This window comes from Gasterosteus aculeatus, chromosome Y, assembly GCF_964276395.1.
Source record: "Gasterosteus aculeatus chromosome Y, fGasAcu3.hap1.1, whole genome shotgun sequence".
In the NCBI taxonomy this organism is placed as follows: Eukaryota; Metazoa; Chordata; class Actinopteri; order Perciformes; family Gasterosteidae; genus Gasterosteus; species Gasterosteus aculeatus.
The window spans coordinates 18,058,294-18,081,331 of NC_135709.1; the positions used below are offsets into that span (position 1 = coordinate 18,058,294).

Below are 23,038 nucleotides of genomic sequence, written 5' to 3' on the forward strand. Positions count from 1 at the left end.
CGGTAAAAAGAACATCTCAGCTGAGGAGCCGCTGGTCTCAGCGACCAACAGGCCCCAGGTCAGTCCTTTGACCATCCCTAGTGCCCGTCTGCTGCCTCCACCAGCGAACTCCAGAACAATGGTTCCTACAGGTATTTATAACAATGCTTAAAGGTGTGAAAGTCAGTGTCCACACCTCTGGGAGTCTTCTGGTGAGTTCAATGTAACTCGGGATTTCGAATGATCCTTTGTCAATATCAGTTGTTGTTCAAGTATTACATGCATGCATTCCAGTTGATTACATTACATCAAATACAATCATAACTGCATCGATATTATTCTATTACAGTTGCAGAATTACAGTGGTTTTACAATATTCTCATTGCTTTATTGATTACACAGTTTCAGAATCATGTCTGTATTCTGGTGTACACTATATGCATTTTTATTAATTTTATGAACCGGATCGTCAATTTGTTTCTAATATCCTACAATCCATCCGTTTACACCAATTTTGGTGTAAAAACCAATCAGAGGGATCGGTTCATCAAATTCCTCAGTTTTGTCAGATGTGTCGTCTCTATTTGTTTAGCATAACGTTCGATCCAATATGATACGCTTGATCCTAAACATTCTAATCATAAGATGTGCCTCTGGACACCACTTGTTAACTTGTACCTGGCACAGAACAAAAACTCCCTCGAAAACCCTTTTTGGGAATAAAACGAGGAAGAAATCTGTCGGAGAGATTGAAAGATCTTCTCCCAGGATTTAACATTTCATCACGGATGTCATGTGTACAGTGTAAATTGACACAGGACACATTAATTTAATAAACCTAATGGCATCATGGGGCTGGTCTTCTCTGATGATTCTAATGATAAGAGTCCTGATGCAGAGGATGCAACAGCATCCACCTAGGAATAGAATGCTGGCCATAGTGGAGACTGTTATCACAGAAATAAACAATTGTTTGTATTTACTAAATCATGAGTCCAATAAACCTGAGTAGCGGTTGTCAATGTCACTGTTCTCTGCTGGTTCTTCAGTGAGAGCTTTCAGCAGTGATTCACCTCCATTTGTGTGTGCGGGTGTTTTCTCGACCATTTCAGGATCTCTTGTGCTCAATGGTTGTTGTTGTCCATGGGGCAGTGTTTGTAGAGGGGCCTGGAAACTTGGGAGTGTCTGTACTGGAAATCGATGGCTCTGATGTGACCCAATGGGTCTGAGGTTATGTCTGTGCTGGGCTGTCAATGTCCCCCATTAGTGTGAGGTGGTCTTGGAACTGTGCTGTCCCTCAAAAGGGAGACTGGAAGGTTGCTTGGACCCTTTCTGAATCGGTCCTAGTCTTGCTTCTGGTTCTCCTAGAACGATGCTTGTCTTGCTTCTGGTCCGGCTCTGCGGTGCTGGTTCTGCTGTGGTCCGTCCTGATGCTTCCTCCTGGTCGGTTCCTTTGGCGCCGCTCAGGTTGTTGACAGGTGGTCTCTCCTCTTGTGTGTCATGTCTCTCTGCTCCAGCAGGGGTAGAGGTGCGTCTTCTAGATCCTGTGTGTGACTTGAAACACATTAGACCCCCCCAGGTATTCCCATAGCTTCCATTCTACTGATGTGGCTTTTAGGTTAATGTAGTTTATCAATTATTGGTGATGCATTCCTGTCTGTTGTTCACTGTGTCTATAGTTATGTTTTGTTTAATCGGGACAATACTGTTACCTTAGTAAGTACAACTCAACGGAAAGGTGAATCTCTTTCACCGTCCGACCAGATGTTCAATGTGAATATGTCTATTTACTGTATAGTTCTATATCAGGGAAATGTTTGGACATTATGAATCAAGAACCTTGATCTCTTGTTCTCACAATAATATCAACCGTGTGTATTTACTCGTATATCTCAATCATTTTAGCATGGATTTAAATGAGGGGTTTCTGTCCCTTTTCTTAATCTGAAAGTTGTGTGGTAATAACTTGTACAAAAACTAAAGTGTTTGTGGGATTATGCATGAGTGTAAACTTCCTCTTGTTATCAAAGGCTTGGTCAGGCGACGCGTAGTGGTCGTCATTGACGTGTGATTGAGATCCACTCTCTTCTTGATCCTGAGAATCTTGCAGGTCCTGTGATCAGACTGATCGGGGGATCCGAGGTGTTGGAAGATCAGGATTCCCTGGTCAGCTGTTGAATAGAGAAGCACAATGGGGTGCCTACGTGTGTGTGTGCGTGTGTGTGTGCGTGTGTGTGTGTGTGCGTGTGTGTGTGCGTGTGTGTGTGTGTGTGTGTATGTGTGTGTGTGTGTGTGTGTGTGTGTGTGTTGGTTCTCTTCTTTTGTTAAGTTTTCCCATCGTTCAATTTGGAAAAATATTTCTATATCTACATCCCTCCTGTTGAGACATGTGTTATTTTAACCCATGTCTCAAAATAAATGTGTCATAATCAGCATCAGGTCAGCTTCAGACTTCTTTGCATTGTCTCAAAGTTCGACGCTGGCTGGCGAGCTCTTCCATTAAATTGAAAAACAGAAATTAAGAAAACAACAGTCCCTATGCAATGATATAGAAAAATGATTAAAGCATGATACACAGAATATTTGCATTCAAACAGTGTGTGTGGTTTTCGAATTCTGATCCGGGACTCTGAGACCATGTTACTCTCAACAGAACCCCTGTAAAAATAGTTATGCTTATCCCGTTTGTTGTTGTTGGGAGACCTGCTAAGTCCCTCCTGTTGGTCAGCTGTCTGCAACCTTTGACTTCTGCATCTTACCAATCCGTTCGCTGCTTCCTCCATCTGTTGGCCCACTGAGGGCCCCCACCATTACAGTCAGTTCACCATTGTCTTTGTGACTTTCCATCACAATTGGACTTTCATTTGCATCCTCAGTCGTCAGGGCTGCAGCCGCTTTCGGGGGTTTGTTACCTGCGTTCTCTACCTGTGAACTCAAAACTCAACTCATGGTTTGTTAGTGACCTAGAACATTCATGTATTCCTAATGAAAATGGTAGATTATCAATATATCATATATAGTTACATGTTTGTATGGTTTGTTGATAAAATCATTACAGGATGATGGTCTGTAACAAAGTTTCCCATTCTGTACTGCCCTATGATCTAAAATGTGCTTCCGTCATTAAGATGCTGTATGAGATGTACCGTGCACTGTACATCTCATATCCACACTCAACAACTTGCAGCCTATCACTAAGTTTAAGAGAAAATAACAAATTATTTACAACAAGGTCTACAGATTTGGCTCAAATCACATTATTTCCCACTCATTTAAACGTCTCCCTCTGTGCTAACTATTTACATATATTCACCCACTGGACTGTTGACCGTCCCTACGTCCCTATGGGTCGCACCTCTCTGGGAACGACTCCCTTTTGTCTTACCAGACCGGCTCCACAGACAGCGTCCTGTCCTTTGTCTCTTGCCCAAGACCCATGGGTGTGTGTGCTAATGTGCATCTTCAGGTGTGCTGCTGCTGTGTGTGTCTGTGTGTGATGTGTTGCAGACTCTGATCAGAGTCTCTCTTAAACTCACTAATTTGTAAAAATGTTTAAACAATAAATGGGAAAATTGTGTTAATGTAAGCAGAGAACAATTACATAAACGTTAAAACAAAGAATCACATAGAGCCTAGAAAAAGTCCATAGACCGTTTGTAATGCAAGCAAAAATCACATGGTCCTAAGAATGGAGGAAGAAAAAAAATGTTAGGATCATTTGGAAAATGGAGACAGGGGAGACACTGTTTAATGGGAATACAGAGTGGAGGTGGGAAATACAGAAACTGTTACATCTGGTGCAACTTTCTTCTTTTAACTGTTGCCGGCTGCCATTTTGGAAATCTCCAAAGCACATGTTCTCCACCCCCAGTAGTGGTGGATAACAAGTCATTGTTGTCCCCTCTGTAGACCAAGCTGAGAATTTCTTTCTCAGCCATCTTTTAACTGTTTTCTCTATTTGTCTCCGCCCGCCATCCTGTAATGTTCCAAAAACATGTCCTCCGTCTTCCCCAAGACCAGGCCCCAATCAAATCCTTAATCCGGCTTCATTCTTTTCGCAACATGCAACATACAATTATATACAAGTTCGCAACGTTTTCAACTGATCTATATTTATTGTAAAAATGTATCCAGTAATTTATTATTTTTGGGTCTTGGCAGACGGCCGTGGCACTGTCCTCACCCTTTTCGAATTTAAATTGTAACTTCCAGCCTTCCGGCGCGCTGGTCCGTGACTCTGTCCTCACCTGCAAGGCGAGTTATATGATGACCTATTTCTTATCTTATCTCTTATCTCTTATTATTTTAGGTCTATTTATCCCTGCACTTAATTATCTGCAAAATTTTAGTCAGTTCTTGGCAACTACGGCGCGTGGCTCTGTCCTCACAAGTTCCAAATGTATTTATTTATTTTTTAGTTATCTAGCCTCATTGGCGTCGTCTAGTTCATATTTGAATTTATTGTGCCGCCTAACAGAGTCTAAAAGAGCTTACGGAGACAACGAAGAACCGCCATTACAACGCGAACCTCTTCCACTCAATTACTGCTGGTAACACAACCCTGGTTCAATCAGGCCTTGTGGACTTAACTCTGCTAGCGCGTTATACACAGTGCATTACGTATACAGTCTATAAATTGCTATACGTCTATCCCCAACCGGTTAGAGGCCTATACTAGGTTTCCATTCATTCTATGACTGATCAGTTAAATAACGTCGCCCATTCACTTAGCGTTAACGCTACACAACCGAGCTTTGTCGGTAACTCACACAGAGACGTCCAAACAAACACTATATACAATGTGCTTTTTATCACAACGGCCATTCAAGCTAAGAGAAAAATTATTTTTTCACTAAAATGGAGTTTACCTCAAAACAACGTATCTTGTCCTCTCACACCTAAATGTTCTATGATAAACATACAGCATTTCGGTTTTAAAACAACTGGTTGCCGGTTACCTTTTCGATGGCGCCGTGTAAGTGAAGAAAATCGATCGCTGGGCTTTGTTCAGATCAGCTGTTCCTCCGTCCGTCCATTGCTCTCCATCACGTCGGGGTCACCAAATTGTTGTGTTCAAAAATGAAGAAACGCCGGACGGACAGAGGTCATCGCTGGTCAAAAGGTTAAATCAAATGTATTTAATAAAGGAGATGGCGTTGTGGTAAAAAGAACATCTCAGCTGAGGAGCCGCTGGTCTCAGCGACCAACAGGCCCCAGGTCAGTCCTTTGACCATCCCTAGTGCCCGTCTGCTGCCTCCACCAGCGAACTCCAGAACAATGGTTCCTACAGGTATTTATAACAATGCTTAAAGGTGTGAAAGTCAGTGTCCACACCTCTGGGAGTCTTCTGGTGAGTTCAATGTAACTCGGATTTCGAATGGTCCTTAGTCAATATCAGTGGTTGTTCAAGTATTACATGCATGCATTCCAGTTGATTACATTACATCAAATACAATCATAACTGCATCGATATTATTCTATTACAGTGCAGAATTACAGTGGTTTTAAAATATTCTCATTGCTTTATTGATTACACAGTTTCAGAATCATGGCTGTATTCTGGTGTACACTATATGAATTTTTATAAATTTTATGAACCGGATCGTCAATTTGTTTCTAATATCCTACACCTCCAACATCATCCCTGTTCCCAAGAAGCCCAGTATCACAGGACTCAATGACTACAGGCCCGTCGCCCTGACCTCTGTAGTCATGAAGTCTTTTGAACGGCTAGCCCTGACCCACCTGAAGTCCCTCACGACCCCCTCCTGGACCCCCTGCAGTTCGCCTACAGAGCCAACAGGTCTGTGGACGATGCTGTCAACATGGCCCTCCACTACATCCTCCAGCATCTGGACTCCCCAGGAACCTACGCCGGGATCCTGTTTGTGGACTTCAGCTCTGCTTTCAACACCATCATCCCGTCTCTGCTGCAGGACAAACTCTCCCAGCTGCACCGCCCGACTCCACCTGCAAGTGGATCACAGACTTCCTGTCCGACAGGAAGCAGCACGTGAAGCTGGGGAAACATGTCTCAGCCTCTCGGACCATCAGCACCGGTTTCCCCCAAGGCTGCGTTCTCTCCCCTCTGCTCTTCTCCCTGTACACCAACAGCTGCACCTCCAGCCACCAGTCCGTCAAGCTCCTGAAGTTTGCGGATGACTCCACCCTCATTGGACTGATCTCTGGTGGGGATGAGTCCGCCTACAGGTGGGAGTCTGACCATCTGGTGTCGTGGTGCAGTCAGAACAACCTGGAGCTCAACGCTCTAAAGACAGTGGAGACGGTTGTGGATTTCAGGAGGAACAGAGCCCCACCCTCCCCCATCACCCTGTGTGACTCCCCCGTCACCATAGTGGATTCCTTCCGTTTCCTGGGCTCCATCATCACCCAGGACCTCAAGTGGGAGCTGAACATCAGCTCCATCACCAAGAAGGCTCAGCAGAGGTTGTTCTTCCTGAGGCAGCTGAAGAAATTCAACCTGCCAAAGACGATGATGGTCCACTTCTACACGGCCATCATGGAGTCCAACCGCCAAGACAAATTCCTTGTATGTATGACATGTATACATACATACGTATGTATGTATGACATATTATGGTAATAAATGTTTCCTGATTCCTGATGTTGTGTACCCTGTTTTCTGGTGCATAAACACACGCGTGTTAATTGTATACATTGCACTCATTAGATGTGTGATTAAGGGCAGTTAGATGGATGTCGACAGGTTATTAGTTATCTGTCCGGGTCGCTTTGTGGCCGCTGGAAACGACCTGATTAAACTGTCATGAAACCTGGAATAGCTTTGGCATCACTGTGATAATGCATAACTTAAATTGTTGGTTTTATATTTTCAAAACGTGCTGCAGAATTGCACAGCTACGTCTCTCTGAAGGCTCACATTAGTTCATGCAGCAACCGCTGTGCGCCCTCCATGTTCACCAACTTAAAGATTTGGCTTGGTCATTTCCTTTCCCTCAATCTGCTCTGCACTCATCTCCCTCTCTTGCTGTGTTCGCCGCCCCGCGGCTTCCTCTGCCGGCCATTGCTCACACGTGTTAAAAGCTTGCAGGTAAAATGACATGTAATCTGTGAATAACACGAGATTCACGATGCTGTCAATCAACGAACTGACTGCCCTTTATTCTTTTGCTTCTTTCGTTCCCTCCACGTGATTAGCAGATCATTCAGTAGTGGTGTTCAATGTACCCTTATTAATTTTTCATGAGTGTGTTTACAGCTTTGACTGTTTGAATGTGGTTCCTGTGGCATGTGTGTGTGTGTGTGTGTGTGTGTGTGTGTGGTGGTAATGAGGTCATTGCTGTAGGAGGCAGGGGGCTGGCGGCTAATTCCATCTGTAATTAACATTAGTGGGTCAGCAAGAGGGTAGAGGATAAAGACAAAGGTTACGCTAACCACATCTGATCCAAGTGTGTCCACTATGCAGTAGATCAATGGGTTTGCTTGTTGTCTGTGTGTGTGTGTGTGTGTGTGTGTGTGTGTGTATATGTGTTTTATTTGTGCGTTCACGTGCTTCCCTCTGCCAGGGTGTAAAACTGCAGTGATAACTAATCATGTTTGCGTGTAGACGCTGCCGAGGTCTTGCGATGTGTTGGCTGGCTCCCTTGAGGAAATGGACGTGTGTGCATGTGTGTCATTTGCTATTAGGGTCACCGCTCTATTTGACACAACAGCTCTACTCTGACGGAGCTGACCCACGCGTATGGACTCACTGTGATGTCCAGACACAAAAGGGACACACACACACTCACACACATTCTGTCCATTCTGTTGGAGACCTTGTGGATGATTTTCATTCACTCAAGATGAATGAGACGTCTACTGGCAGAAAGCAGATGGTAAACTAGTTCATTACCTGACAAAAGAATCACAGACCTTTTCCCGACTCCATTGTTTTACTGGGACGCCAAACAAACAAACAAAAAACGTCACGATGCAATTTGTCCTTAAGCTCCAAAAATGTTTTTCCTGCCACTCTCCTTCTCAGGTATGAACCATGAGTCCAATAAATCGGCATCATTAGGAATGATCTCCACGGCAACTCGCACCACCGCCACTGTCAGCCCCCTCAGCCCACTAACCAATGGGAACGTGGTCGCCCAATCTGCAAACTCTGGATTCGCTGCTGCCCTGCGCAAACTGGCCAAACAGGCCGAAGATCCCAGAGGTGAGCTTTTAAGACCCGCAGCTCCAGCAGCTGCAGGTCCCCTGTCATAAAGACACACACACACACACTCGTACAGTAGACTTCTCTTTTTCGGTCACAACCAAAGGAACCACCTCTACTCCAGCTTCCCCTTGTTTGCAGGCTTCATGCTAGGCTAATGTCCCCCGGCGGTTGCTTCATATTTATCTCACAGTCGCAAGAATTGTAACAATCGTCTCATTCGACTTGATAAGGGTAAGCATATTTCCAAAACTATTCCTTTAATTACCTAAACAAGGTGCTAATGACAGAAAATTGCCTGATGCATCACTGCACAGTGTCAATAATTGTGTAAGCAGATCATTTCGCACACCAAGGTGTTTTTTGCAGATTATTCTGAAACGTTTTACTGACTGGTATGTGTGTGTTAGTGTGTGTGTGTGTGTGTGTGTTGGTCTCCTAATGAAGGTGTTGAATAAGAGCTGACCCATCCTGACCTCTCCCTCTCTGTCTCTTCCTTCATCCGTTTCCATTCATCTCCTAATAATGAGAATCTAATTACAGCCAATTATAAGCAGCTCTCTCCATCATCCTCTCGCTTCCTCTTTCTCGCTCCCTGTAGCTCTCTCTCCACCTTTAGCTCTACGTGAACTCCTCCGCTCCCACCTTCTCTCCATCTCATTATCCCCCCGACCTCCGCCCCTTTCGCGCTCTGAATGTGTTTGTCTCTACCGGTTAGTGAGTGTTAGTGAGAGTAATAGAGTAGCGTGAATGTTACAAACCACGCACACATACTCTCTCCTTATTGTTACGCTCCCTGGTGGCTCGACCTGGAGCGCAACATAAGGGCAACAGGTCAAAGCAAGTGAGGCGCCAGCCACACAAAATCCACCACACAAAATGTAACAAAAAAGTATTTATTTTGCAAAAGAGCAACACAGGGATCAACAAGGACTTTCAGTGGCACCAAAGAAAAGAACATAAACACCCCCCCCCCCTCTCATTGACCGGTGCTTAGCACCCAAAAGTACAGTGGGTGGTGCTCACTCTAGCCTAGGGTACTAACAACAGGTACACCTACGTGTATGCAATATGTAAACCCCAGAGTATCTTACCTGTCCTCATTGACCCTGTGCACACCACCAAAAGATATTACCACAACTACCACAAGACAGTGCTCTTCCAACCGAGAGCCCAGCTCAACACAAAATAGCCCTCCTCTACTGAAAACAAACATTGACTATAGAAAGAGGAATGGTTGATGGGAGATCTGGAACAGGTGTGGTGATTGGATGAGGGGAACCAGGTGTGCACATCTGTGAGTGAGAGAATGGAAACAGAAGGGGGAGACAAAAACACAAACCAACAACACAAAAAAAAGAACACCATATCTGTAGACCTATTCCCTTATAGCACTGTACGTAACAATCATATTTACATTACATTACATTACATGTGTTACGACCCCCTGGATGGTCTAGGGCTGCGGGGACCATAAACATATAGGCAGAACCTGGTCAGTTGTAAAAGGGTAGGATTTATTTGCAACCAGAGATAAACAGGCACGTGACAACAAACAAAAGGAGGGTGGATGAGGGTGCTGTGAAAGACAAACTAAGTAAAATAAAAGAGATCCCCAAAAGGAGGACTAAGCCTGAACATACGTTAAAACAAACAGTAGGCGCGTACCAGAAAAAAACACAAAGAGCACAGCACCCACTACACCTATGACGCTAACAAACAAAGAACTACGTGTGGTGAAATCAGTGTAGACTCTGGCCCTAACTCACCCCCTTTTGTCAGCTCCGTGCTGGCAAAAAACACACAGACCCAAAGCACAGTACTCAACCCGGGTGCACTCAATCACAAACACAGCAGGCACACAAGTCCACTGGCCAAGACAAGCTGCCTCGAGCCACTGGTGGGCTCTCCTTAAGTGCTGGAGGTAAGGCTGCGATGGTGCCCTGCCATTGGGCGCGCTGAGACAGGGTGGACCAATGGGTGGAGCTGGAGTGAACCTGTGGTGCTCCACCGAAACCAGGAAGTAGGCGGGGCTTCAGTCCACAGGGCCGCACAGCCTACTTGGTACAGACAAAACAGAAATACAGACCACGGTGACAGCCGTAACACCCCCCCCCATAAACACAAACTCCCCAGTTTGACAGTTTAAACTCACACACATTGCTGCTGTATTAGGTGTGCAGTCTAGATAAGGCATCTGCAATAATGTTCTCTGAACCTTTCTTGTGCCGTATCTCCAGGTTGTATTCTTGTGCCATTAAGGCCCACCTCATGAGTCTCTGGTTATGGTTGTACATCCGGGCCAAGAACACGAGTGGGTTGTGGTCCGTGTAAACCACCACCGGCAGAGAGCTGGAACCCACATAGACTTCAAAATGCTGTAAGGCCAACAACAAAGCAAGGGTCTCTTTTTCGATGGTCGAATAGTTAAGCTGATGGCGATTATACTTCTTTGAGAAGTAACATACAGGATGGTCTATACCCTCTACATCTTCCTGCAGAAGCACGGCACCAGCTCCCACAGCGCTGGCGTCCACCTCTAGCTTAAAAGGCTTTGAAAACTCGGGGGCCGCCAGGACGGGAGCGTGGCAGAGGAGGGACTTAGCACTATCGAACGCGACACTCTGGGGTCCACACAAAGTCAACTTTAGGGCTAAGCAACCGGGTCAACGGTTCGACCACAGACGAGAAGTTCCTACAAAAAGCTCTGTAGTAACCAGCCAGACCGAGAAACGAGCGCAACGCTTTACGAGTGGCTGGAACTGGACTTGAAGAAATAGCTTCTACTTTTGCCTCCACTGGACGAACTTGACCTTGGCCAACTTGACGGCCTAGATAGGTCAAAGTGGCCTTCCCGAACTCACATTTAGCGAGGTTAATGGTAAGGTTGGCGTGGGCAAGGCGAGAAAACACTTCCGAGAGGGTGAGCATGTGACTCTCCCAGGTATTGGAGTAGATAATGAGATCATCCATATAGGCATTACAGTTTCTAACACCGGCTAGCACAGTGTTTATTAATCTCTGGAAGGTAGCGGGAGCGTTGCACATCCCAAAAGCCATCACAGTGTACTGTAAAAAGTCATCTGGAGTCACAAAGGCTGAGATCTCAGATGCACGCTCAGTAAGAGGGACTTGCCAGTATCCTTTTAAGAGATCTAGTTTGCTCACAAACACGGCTGTACCGAGGGCATCAACGCAATCTTCCATCCGCGGCAAGGGATACGAATCACGCACAGTGACTGCATTAACTTTTCTAAAGTCTGTGATAAATCTCGGTGAACCATCAGACTTCTTTTCCACAAGACATGGAGAACTCCATGGACTGGAACTAGGCTTGGCAAGGCCATGCTGAAGGAGGTACTCTACCTCACCTTTCATTACTTCACGCCTCATTACATTTGCACGGTACGGATGCTGCTTAATGGGACGCGGGTTTGTTAGTTCAACATCATGTTTTACTACGTTAGTTCTGCCTGGCACGTCACTGAACAAGCTTGGAAACTGCGTAATTAACTTTATCACGTCCTGCCTTTGGGCATGGGACAGATGTGGTAAGCAGGTAGGTAATGCCTCAACCGCCTCCGAGTTAGTGAGACGGGAACCTGGATAGACGGGACAACGCGGCCGTACATCGTCGACGTCTGGTAAAGGCATAGGGTCAGACACAGTTAAAGCTACCACTCCAAGCTGAGGTTTCCCAATTACGGAGTGCGGTCTGCACCCCCTAGCAGTAACCTCGGAGTCTGGGCCCTTATTCCTGGCATGATAAAGTTTTAGCATGTTGATGTGGCACACACGTGTTTTCCTACGCCGATCAGGGGTGCTTAGCACATAGTCAGTGTCACTGAGCCTTTCGTGAACCTCATATGGCCCTGAGAACTTGGCGGACAACGTGGGACCTGGTACTGGCAGTAGTGCCAAGACCTTGTCTCCAACACTGAAGGTACGTTCCACAGCGGAACGGTCGTAATTCCGTTTCATAGCGGTTTGTGCGGCAGTCAACATGTGCTTAGCGAGGGCATTAGCTCTGTGCAGTCGCTCACGGAACTGACTAACATAATCTAGCACGTTTTGTGCAGGAACGGCTTGCAAAGACAGAAACTGGTCATGCAGTGTGTGCAGAGGACCACGGAGAGTATGTCCAAACACCAGCTGGGCAGGGCTGAATCCTAGTGATTCCTGTACAGCGTCGCGAGCAGCGAACAAAACGAACGGAGTGCTCTCGTCCCAGTCAGTGCCATTGTCATGGCAATGTTTCTTAAGCATAGACTTTAACGTCTGGTGCCACCGTTCTAGCGCACCCTGTGACTCAGGATGGTATGCAGACGAAACAACATGGCGTACATTGAGCGTCCCTAGTATTTGTTTAAACAGCCTGGACTGGAAATTAGAGCCTTGGTCCGACTGTACTACACGGGGTAAACCGATAGTGGAAAAGAATTTAGTTAGCGCCCTAACTATGCTCTTTGCAGTGATGTTACGGAGTGGGACAGCCTCAGGGAAGCGAGTAGCGGCACACATCATCGTGAACAGGTATTGGTTGCCGTTCTTAGTGCGTGGCAAAGGACCTACGCAGTCGATAATCACTCTGCCAAAAGGTGCTTCAATCACAGGTATGGGATGTAGAGGGACGGGGGAAACTTTTTGGTTAGGCTTCCCGGTCATCTGACATACATGACAACTACGGCAAAACGTAGCTGTATCGGTCTTCAACCCAGGCCAGAAGAAATGGCGCAACACTGACTGGTAAGTCTCAGTGACTCTTAAGTGGGCCGACCATTTACTTTCATGGGCGACCGATAAGACATGCTGTCTGTAAACTGAAGGCACTACAATCTGATGCACTCTTTGCCAATCTGCATCAGGAGGTACCCCTGAAGACCATCTCCGCATTAACACACCATTTTCTAGGTAAAACGCTACTTTTTCACCACTTGCTGTGTTGCTGTCACTCACCACATTCCTGAAGTAGGCCCATAAGGTTGGATCCTCTCTCTGAGCCACAGCCAAGCGTTCTCTTGTAGCTGGCAGTGGTGGGGAGGAAGGGGACGTTTCGGTTTCGCACTCCACCAACGCTGGCTCCTTCACTGGAGTTGGATCAGCGGTCTGAAAAGGCTCACAAAACACTGTATCAGCTAGCGAAATATCCGACTCGAACGCCAACTGGCGTGCCTGCGCACGAGTGACGACACAGGCCGGAAATACTTTGGGTAACTCTGTGCTGCAGCCAGGAACCCTTGGTACATCGCACACTTCCAAAGTTGGAGTAACTTTACCCCCGGCTATGTCATTTCCTAGGAGCAGCACAATACCTTGTATGGGAAGTTCATCACACACTGCTACTGGAAAAAACCCACTGACGAGATCAGACTGGATGTGTACCTTATGCACAGGCCGAGGCACATATCCCATTTCAATGCCCCTTAAGACGGACGCGAATCCACAAGCGGATTCAGCTGAAAAGGGTAACGCAGAAGCCAACACCACTGATTGAGAACAGGCAGTGTCTCGTAGCACTTTACCAGACTGCTGGTCTGCTGGCAATCCCGTCAGTGAAATAAGGGCTTCGAGTACAAATGGGCGAAAACAGGCATCAACCTCACTTTGGTGGTCACAGTTTAGTTTAGGGCATCGCAAATCGTTAATTAACCCGACACCTTTGGGCTGATGCACACGCGATGACAGCTGGTCTTTGCGTTTCAAAGTCATACAATCAGCAATAACATGTCCACTCTTATGACAATAAAAACAACGGCGCTCTTCTTCCTTCACACTAGGGTGCCTAGGAGGAGTAGACTGGTTTAGATTTCCGCGGCGGGTACTGTTTACAACTTGAGAAAAGGCTGGTTTGTGAATTAGCATGTACTCATCCGCTAACGTAGCTGCAGCAGATAACGTTAACACTTTTTGTTCATTTAAGTACATCACTATGCGTTCTGGTAGACAGCGTTTAAGCTCCTCTACTTAGCAGAGTTCCCTAAGTGCACTGAACCCAGCTACACTAGATGACGCAAGCCACCGGTCAAAGAGTATAGTTTTCTCTCGGGCAAACTCTGTGTAACTTTGCGCTGCTGGTTTCTTATGTGACCGGAACTTTTGTCGGTAAGCTTCGGGCACAAGCTCATAAATTCGCAAGATCGCGGATTTAACTGTCTCACAGTCTGTACTATCCTCTACAGAAAGGGAAGCGATAGCCTCCTGTGCTTTGCCTTGTAGCTTGCACTGCAACAGTAAAGACCAGACCTCAGGCGGCCATTTTAATGCCAAGGCTATTCGCTCAAAAACTTGAAAGTACGAGTCCACTTTAGCTTCTCGGAAGAAAGGTACTAAAGCAATATTTTTGCTAACATCAAATCCTGGACTTACCGAGTCCAATTTGGATGAGTGGGGGAGAGAAACTGTACCAGCAGAACCTACGGCCCCACCAGCCATGGCTGCGCTGGCGCTCTCGAGCTCTAGCGTCCGCAGTCGCACTGCCTGGTCAGCCTCAATCTCCATTCGGCGTACTTCGAGTTGGAAACGCATCTGGCGTTCCCTGTCTTGTGCGTCATACTGGAGGCGGGCAAGGCGAACCTTTAGCCGCGCTCCTCCTAGCGAGTGAGCACTGCTGACAGAGGAAGGATCAAACCTGGGCAGGGTGAAAGGAGTCGCAGGCCTCTCACCTGCTCTGTCGGTATCAGATACATCTGTAGCAAGGTCAGGGGTAGGCGTGACCTCCCCTTTGGCAGCTGAACCAGCAACCGGGAACATGAGCTCTTTCTCTGGCAGCTCTGGCACTACAATTATCCCCCTCTCGACTAATGCTAACGATAGCATAGGTTTCAACACCCTTTTAAGGATAGTTTTGGGCACCGAGATGCCAAAGTGGGTTGCTAACTGAAGCAAATCATCTTTCCGACACACATCCAACTGCTCCACTGAGGGCTGGCTTAGGAAAGCTGCAAGGTCAAACCGGGCAGCGGCCATGAGTCCCTCACTCAGGCAAGCTGCACCTCGTTACAGTACTCCGCTCCGCCTAGTCACACAAATCGACTACGCAACCAATCTCTGCCAATTGGGATTCCTCTAGAAAGGGATCCCGGACGAGCCCCCATATATGTTACGACCCCCTGGATGGTCTAGGGTTGCGGGGACCATAAACATATAGGCAGAACCTGGTCAGTTGTAAAAGGGTAGGATTTATTTGCAACCAGAGATAAACAGGCACGTGACAACAAACAAAAGGAGGGTGGATGAGGGTGCTGTGAAAGACAAACTAAGTAAAATAAAAGAGATCCCCAAAAGGAGGACTAAGCCTGAACATACGTTAAAACAAACAGTAGGCGCGTACCAGAAAAAAACACAAAGAGCACAGCACCCACTACACCTATGACGCTAACAAACAAAGAACTACGTGTGGTGAAATCAGTGTAGACTCTGGCCCTAACTCACCCCCTTTTGTCAGCTCCGTGCTGGCAAAAAACACACAGACCCAAAGCACAGTACTCAACCCGGGTGCACTCAATCACAAACACAGCAGGCACACAAGTCCACTGGCCAAGACAAGCTGCCTCGAGCCACTGGTGGGCTCTCCTTAAGTGCTGGAGGTAAGGCTGCGATGGTGCCCTGCCATTGGGCGCGCTGAGACAGAGTGGACCAATGGGTGGAGCTGGAGTGAACCTGTGGTGCTCCACCGAAACCCGGAAGTAGGCGGGGCTTCAGTCCACAGGGCCGCACAGCCTACTTGGTACAGACAAAACAGAAATACAGACCACGGTGACAGCCGTAACACATGACATTTAGCGGACGCTTTTATCCAAAGCGACGTACAATAAGTGCATTCAACCATAGGGTACAAACTCAGGAGAACAAGAAACAAGAAAGTGCAATTTCCTCAAATAAGCCAATTTACAATTTGCTATAGATGAGTGACGTTACAAGTACAATTTAAGTGCTACAATTTGTTAGTCTTTAGTCGAGGTAGAGTCTGAAGAGGTGTGTCTTTAGTTTGCGGTGGAAGATGTGAAGGCTCTCTGCGGTCCTGGTGTCTTCAGAGAGCTCGTTCCACCATTTCGGAGCAAGGACAGCAAAGAGTCGAGATCTAGTCGAGTGTTTTGCTCTCAGTGAGGGAGGGACGAGTAGTTTTGCAGATGCAGAGCGGAGAGTGCGGGTTGGGATGTAGGGTTTGACCATGTCCTGGATGTAAGCTGGACCCGATCCATTCACAGCATGGTACGTGAGCACCAATGTTTTGAACTGGATGCGGGCGGCCACCGGTAGCCAGTGAAGAGAGTGTGGGAGAATTTCGGAAGGTTGAAGACCAGTCGAGCTGCTGCATTCTGAATGAGCTGCAGAGGTCGAATGGCGGTGGCAGGGAGACCAGCCAGGAGGGAGTTGCAGTAGTCCAGGCGGGAGATGACAAGAGCCTGAATCAGTACCTGCGCTGCCTTCTGAGTGAGAAGGGGACGTATTCTCCTGATGTAGAGCGTGTATCTACAGGGTCGCGTTGTCGCGGTGATGTTGGGAGTCAGGGAGAGTTGGCTGTCGAGTGTGACGCCGAGGTTCTTAGCGGTCAAAGTGGGCATTAGTACAGAGTTCCCAAAGTTGACTGTCAGGTCCTGGGTAAGCGAATCTTTTCCGGGAAAGAGAAGTAGTTCAGTCTTGTCGGGGTTGATTTTCAGATGGTGGGCGGACATCCACTGAGAGATGCCAGTTAGACAGGCAGAGATCCGAGCCGCCACCTGGGTGTCCGAGTGAGGGAAGGAGAGAATTAGTTGGGTGTCATCGGCATAGCTGTGGTAAGGGAAGTCATGCGAGCGAATGACAGCGCCAAGAGAGTTGGTGTAAAGCGAGAACAGGAGGGGACCCAGCACGGAACCCTGAGGAACTCCAGTAGTAAGAGAACAAGGTTCCGACACAGATCCTCGCCAGGTTACCCGGTAGGTGCGGCCGTCGAGGTAGGACGAGAGAAGGGAGAGAGCAGAGCCTGTGACACCAAGTTCCTGAAGGGAGGAAATAAGGATCTGGTGGTTGACCGTGTCAAATGCAGCAGAGAGGTCCAGAAGGATGAGGACAGAGGAGAGAGAGGCGGCTCTAGCAGTGTGGAGTTGCTCTGAGACAGCAAGGAGAGCAGTCTCTGTGGAGTGGCCTACCTTGAAACCTGACTGGTGGGGGTCAAGGAGGTTGTTCCAGTGGAGATAAGAGGAGAGTTGATTAAAGATAGCACGTTCAAGGGTTTTGGACAAAAAGGGAAGAAGAGAGACCGGTCTGTAGTTGTTTTCTTCAGAAGGGTTGAGGGTGGGTTTCTTCAGGGGAGGGTTGACTCTTGCCTCCTTCAGAGAATTGGGAAAACAGCCAGATAACAGAGCGTTGTTGATGAGACAGGTGAGGAACGGAAGAAGGTCAGGTGCGATAGATTGTAGAAGATGTGATGGAATAGGGTCAAGAGGGCAGGTGGTCGGACGGGCAGAGGTTACTAGGGTAAGTATTTGGTTAGGAGAGAGGGCGGTGAAAGAGGAAAGTGAGGGCGAAAGAGGTGAGGCCGGTGTGACGCGAGAAGTAGGAGGTGGGTTTGAGAAGGAGGAGCGTATGTCAGCTATTTTCTTGAACACCCCCCCCCTCACAATTGGCTGTGTCGCACCCCAGCCTCTTTTTAACACCCTCCTTTGTCACATCCTTCCCTTGTTGTCTCTATATCTTTTCTTTTTCGTCATCGGCGTGCACACACACACACATATTACACATGCACGCATTTTCTCCTCTCTTCTACCTTCTGTACCTTTTTACAATTTCCTTTTTTCCTTCTACATTTAGCCAGAATGCTCTTAATCAAAATGATTGAATCACTATTTATCTCGTTGTATGCCGGCGACTGACAAAAAAAAAGTTTGTTTTTCTTTTGAGTGCACCGTCTGTATCATGTCACGGGGGAGGGTTGTTTGATCCTGAAATCGTTTTTAATCGGATCAGCCGTCTGATAGCTGCAGTTGTTAACCCTGTCCCTTCCTCCCCGCCTCAGGTTCTGCCGTCAGCGGTGAGTCGTCTCCCGTCCCGTCCCCGGCCACCAGCCACAGCTCGCCGGTAACCACCCCGAAGCGGGGCTCGCTAGGGCCCCACCTGGGCCAGACCAGAGGCCACGGTGTATCCGGCACCGCCCCGGTGGTCACCATTGCCCCTACCAAGACCAGCAACGGCCTGTGGAGGGCCGACGCAAGACAGGTGAGAGCAAGTTTGAGCGCGGACATCTGCCGCTCTCGCTGTGTGTCTGTGCTTTTGGTTCCTTTGTACTGCTGGTTTCTCCTCTCTCTCTCTCTCTCTCTCTCTCGCTCTCTCTCTCTCTCTCTCTCTCTCTCTCTCTCGCTCTCTCTCTCGCTCTCTCGGCACCGATGAGTCGTCTGTCTCTTTCGGTTTCCTTCATCCGCCCTGCTGCTGCTCCCTCCATTAAAGAAATAGTTCCAGTGCTTGTCAACTGTCAAACCCAGCCATCCCTCCATTTCTGTCTGTCTACCCCCCCCCCTCCCCCTCCCTCCCTCTCGTTTTCTCTGTCTTGTCTTATTCTTTCATTTCCGTGCTTCCACCCCTCTGCCTCACCCCCTCTTCCTCTCACTAATCAGTCCATGTCTTTTGCAGCAACACATGAGGGGTTTGTAAGGAAACACTGAAGGCTGCAGAGACTGGCACGTATTGTGTTCAGCTTCCTGCAGTGTTTGTGCGTGTGTGTGTGTGTGTGTGTGTGTGTGTGTGTGTGTGTGTGTGTGTGTGTGTGTGTGTGTGAGTGTATGCGTGCACGTGTGTGTGTGTGTGTACTTAATCCTTCACCACAAAAGGCTCATGATGTGAAGAGGGACCAGTGTGTGTTTGTCTATGGATGTGTTTGCTTGTGGGTGTGCGAACGCATTTAAGGTGGAGCGAGGAACCAGGCCCCTCACACAATGCAGGGGTGAGCCCCCACAATAGCCACTTCCCCCTGGATCAGAGCTGCCTTTCTCCCCTTCACAAATACCACTCTGTGGCTCGGCCTGCCTGGGGCTCCTATTCAGACATGCAGAGAGGGAAGGAGGCAGGAAAACAGAGAATGAGGTGTTAAGAAAGAAGGGGAGGAAGAATGAGCAGGAGAGTGACGGAGTGAGATGAGAGGGCTCTAAATCTTTGCATAGATTCAGTACCGTATGCAGCCAAAGATACCCACTGTTTATGTGTGTTTATTGCTGCATCTGTGGAGGCAGTTGGCTGTCTGCAGGGTCAGAGGTCGAGGAATGTGATGGCTACTTTCCAGACCCTCCGTGTGTCGTTGCCCTCCCCCTCTTATTCTTAACCAGTGGATATTGCCGAATGATAGAGTGTGTGAGAGAGAGAGAGAGAGACGGCCCGTCACTGCTTTTCATGAGTGACCCATTCAAAACTATTCAAACACATTCAAAGCACAGATATTTCTCTGCAAGTTTTGAACAGAACTAAGGTAGCAGATCAGCTGTTGCTGGGAGAGGTAATTTGTTTGTGGATTGTCCACGGTCTGTCTGACCTCCGGCCGATATGAAGCATTATCATGGAAATGTGATTGATGTATTATAGTCAAAGGTTTTCTTCCAGCTGTTCCATCTACATAGTGGAGAAGTTGAGACTTTTTATCACAGTGCTGTGGTTTTTTCAGCCGCGTAGGCAGTATGACGCAGCTGATGTCAGTATGTTGATCAGTGGAACAGTAGTCAGGTCCGCCACTCTCTCTCCCTTTCTACTGCTGTGGACTTCTAAAACGTGATCTGCACAAGATGATAGTGTGAGGCGCTTTGCTTTAAATTGATTTAGTAAATTAGTAAATTAATGACACATGCCATACTAAAGAACCTAAGAGGGCTAAGCCGAGCCCGCGAAATATCTTTTTTTGATTTAAAATTTTGTCATGTTGTTGATTCGAAGGTTGGAATTGTGTTGTTATAAGCAATTAAGGACTTTGTGGTGACCGAATCCTCGGAGAGGAAGAGGGAGAGAGAGAACGCAGTTGGCCATATATTAGGATCATCTTTCCACTTTGATCTTGACTTGCTATGACATATCAGGCCCACTTTTCCACTCTGCCGAGCCTCTGGGTGCAGCTCGGGGGCTTTGCTTCGACTCATTTTTCTTCATCGCTTTCCCTGAACTTTTTTCCCACCCAGTTTCAATATAGCAAACACATGTGTGTATATATATATATATATATATATATATATATATATGTGTATATATATATATATGTATAGTAATATCTGCTCTCTCTGTGTGTCTGTCAGGTTGATCTGAGTGTTCAGGGACTCGGTAGAGAGCGGTTGGGGGCCGAGAACACCCAGACACAACAGGATAAGAGGACTCCTCCGACCCCCTCTCGTCACCCCCTGGCTCACCCCTTCGGCCTCACCCCTAGCTCAGTCATGCAGGACCCCAGAATGCAGAGCCTCAGGTAAGTGCAACCATACACCCAGAGTTGGACCATATTTGGTATTCATACCCATTTAAGGGGACGTTAAACAGATTTAGACTAACGCCCCGTGTACTTGTTCTGCAGTTTGCCCGGGCAGATGCACCCCGTGGTTCCCTCGAGCGCCATCCAGGAGGAGTACCTGAGAGCGCTGCGGCCGTTTGGCACGTCGGATGACCTCCGGCTGACCTCTCTACCCATGAGTTTGGAGCAAGCTGCCGCGGCCCACGCCGCAGCCGCCGCTGCTTACTATCATCCTGCCTACATGCACCACCCGCTGTCCTTACCAAGGTAGCAATAGCACCTGAGAATCTCAGCGCCTAACCTCTCACAGACACTTAGACGCCCACGTCATTTTAGTTTTTATTACAATGAAGTCAAGACATTGGATTAAAGAGTGTTTTAAAGCTTAAATGAAGTGCTCGAACAAGCAGTTAGTCGGAGTGCATCACTTACAATATAGGTGAGGTTGTTAAACAACATGCTTTAAGAGGAATTTTTGAAAAGTTAGCTGCTCTGTTGATTATCCAAGGTAACACTACCAGCGATTCAATGCCAACTTTGCACATAACAAAAAAATCATCATACTTTCCTCTCATAAGTACACAACCACCGTACGTTCCTGCTTTTTTCAGGCCTTGATTGAGTCAGTGTTCATGTTAAAACAATTTCCAATAGAAGGTGAATGAATTCAACTGACTGGTTGTTTAAAGTCGGTATACTTTCATTAAACAATCAAAATGTTTTAATCAATGTTTTAATAAGACCACGTTTAAAGAACAGTTCAAAATACAGTCTATCCAAAGCTGTGTTGATGAAGGTCTACAGGGGATCAACTGGGATGTCCGCCTCCCTACTTACTATTCTATAATGAAAAAATGGTCCACGCTGCTAACAACCAGGATTAGCTACCATTTCCTTTCATATTTCTCGTAATCACCCTACAAAACCTCCTAAAATACCTCCATACGAACATCATCATCTTTTGACCTTCACTGCTGCAGCGTCACCTTCACCTTCACATATTAAGTATCACATCGTCCACCTTCTCCACACTTGCATGCGCAGATAGAGTCTGACTTGTTTGGCCTGGTCCATCTGTCCGTGTGTCTGTCACAGGATGGAGGAGTCCATGTGTCTCTCCGCGCTACGCTCGCAGTTCTACTCTGTACCTGGAGGAGGCGCCTTCTCTCCTCTCCACCACTCTGCCCTCCACTTGCACATGCCTGGAGGCCGCTACCCCGGAGAACTGAACCACACGGCGGCGCTGGCTGAAAGGTAACACACATGCATGTGCACGTGCAACTCTCTTTCCTCTTTCTCTCTCTGTCTCTCTGGGCTGTGTAATCTCTCTCTGCAGGGAAGGCACAGGTTGCTGAGTGTGTGATATTTTTAGCACACACCCCACAGTGCCTCTTATACACTCATCACACATGCTGCCCTTCACACACACACACACACACACACACACCCACACACACACACACACACACACACACACACTGCAAACTCATGCATATACACACACTGAATGTCTTTCTCACTTTCACAATGCACATTGTTTCCCTTTGTCATAATACAGGGGGGGAGATGTTTGTGTTTGAAATGGATGGTATTATAGTCTGCTTCTGTAATGGCTCTCGCGTATCCTGTAGCTTTGTTTGTGTGATATTGATTGCTGCTGAATGCGTTCTGCTGTGTGTGCGCGTGTGTCCTTTTCCTGTGGATACCTATTAAGTGTTCATCTGCTCTTGCTCAGTCGTGCTGTGTATGGATTATTTTCCTCATGGTAAGTGGAGAGAGTGTGGGAATATTTTAGTGTGTTTCTGCAAGTGTATGTGTGTGTATGTGTTTGGGAACAAAATGTTTGTGTGAGGTTCACCAGTGTCTGGTTAATATCTGCCTCATGTTGGGTGTTGCATCTCTCACCTTCTCCCCCCGTGTTTGTGTATGTGTGTTGTGTGTGCGTTGATACTTGTCAACCTCCCCCACAGGCTGCAGATGGAGAATGATCTCCGCCAGCGAGAGAGAGAGCAAGAGCGCGAACGAGAGAAAGAAAGGGAGCGTGAGGCCGGGCTGGAGCGGGAGAGGGAGAGAGAGAGGGAGGAGGAGCGGGAGAGAGAGCTGGACAGGCAGAAGGACAGGCAGAAGGAGAGGCAGAGGGAGAGACAGCAGCAGATGGTCAGAGCAGCCGAAAACCACTACCTGGCTGAGCTGCAGGCTCGGAGGGCACCACCAGAGGACAGGGCCAGGCCAGGTGAGAGGCTGACCCCGAACAGACTGGGTACCTACACGCCAATACGCACACACACACACACACTCACGCATGCACGCACAGATGCAGATGCACAAAAACAGCCAGACACCCACTGTGATAGAAAGATCTCCATGTAATTGGGAATAGGCCGTCAAACAATTACTTATGACTGTCCTGTCCT

At 47.5% G+C, this 23,038-nt stretch overlaps 1 protein-coding gene across 13 annotated transcripts in view; it reads left to right on the top strand.

The window, feature by feature from the left end:
* Positions 1-23,038, top strand: part of LOC120812590 (genetic suppressor element 1-like) — a 55,611-nt gene that overhangs the window by 24,702 nt on the left and 7,871 nt on the right. For 6 of the 13 annotated variants that reach the window (XM_040168709.2, XM_040168716.2, XM_040168713.2 and 3 more), the window contains exons 2-7: positions 7,988-8,167; positions 18,165-18,364; positions 20,416-20,582; positions 20,688-20,891; positions 21,720-21,878; positions 22,595-22,884. In XM_040168709.2, the coding sequence (XP_040024643.1) occupies positions 7,988-8,167; positions 18,165-18,364; positions 20,416-20,582; positions 20,688-20,891; positions 21,720-21,878; positions 22,595-22,884 (1,200 nt within the window). Of the gene's footprint in view, positions 1-7,987; positions 8,168-8,308; positions 8,402-18,164; positions 18,365-20,415; positions 20,583-20,687; positions 20,892-21,719; positions 21,879-22,594; positions 22,885-23,038 lie in introns of all 13 variants that reach the window. The other 7 variants (XM_040168712.2, XM_078097672.1, XM_078097669.1 and 4 more) reach the window with 2 other exon arrangements.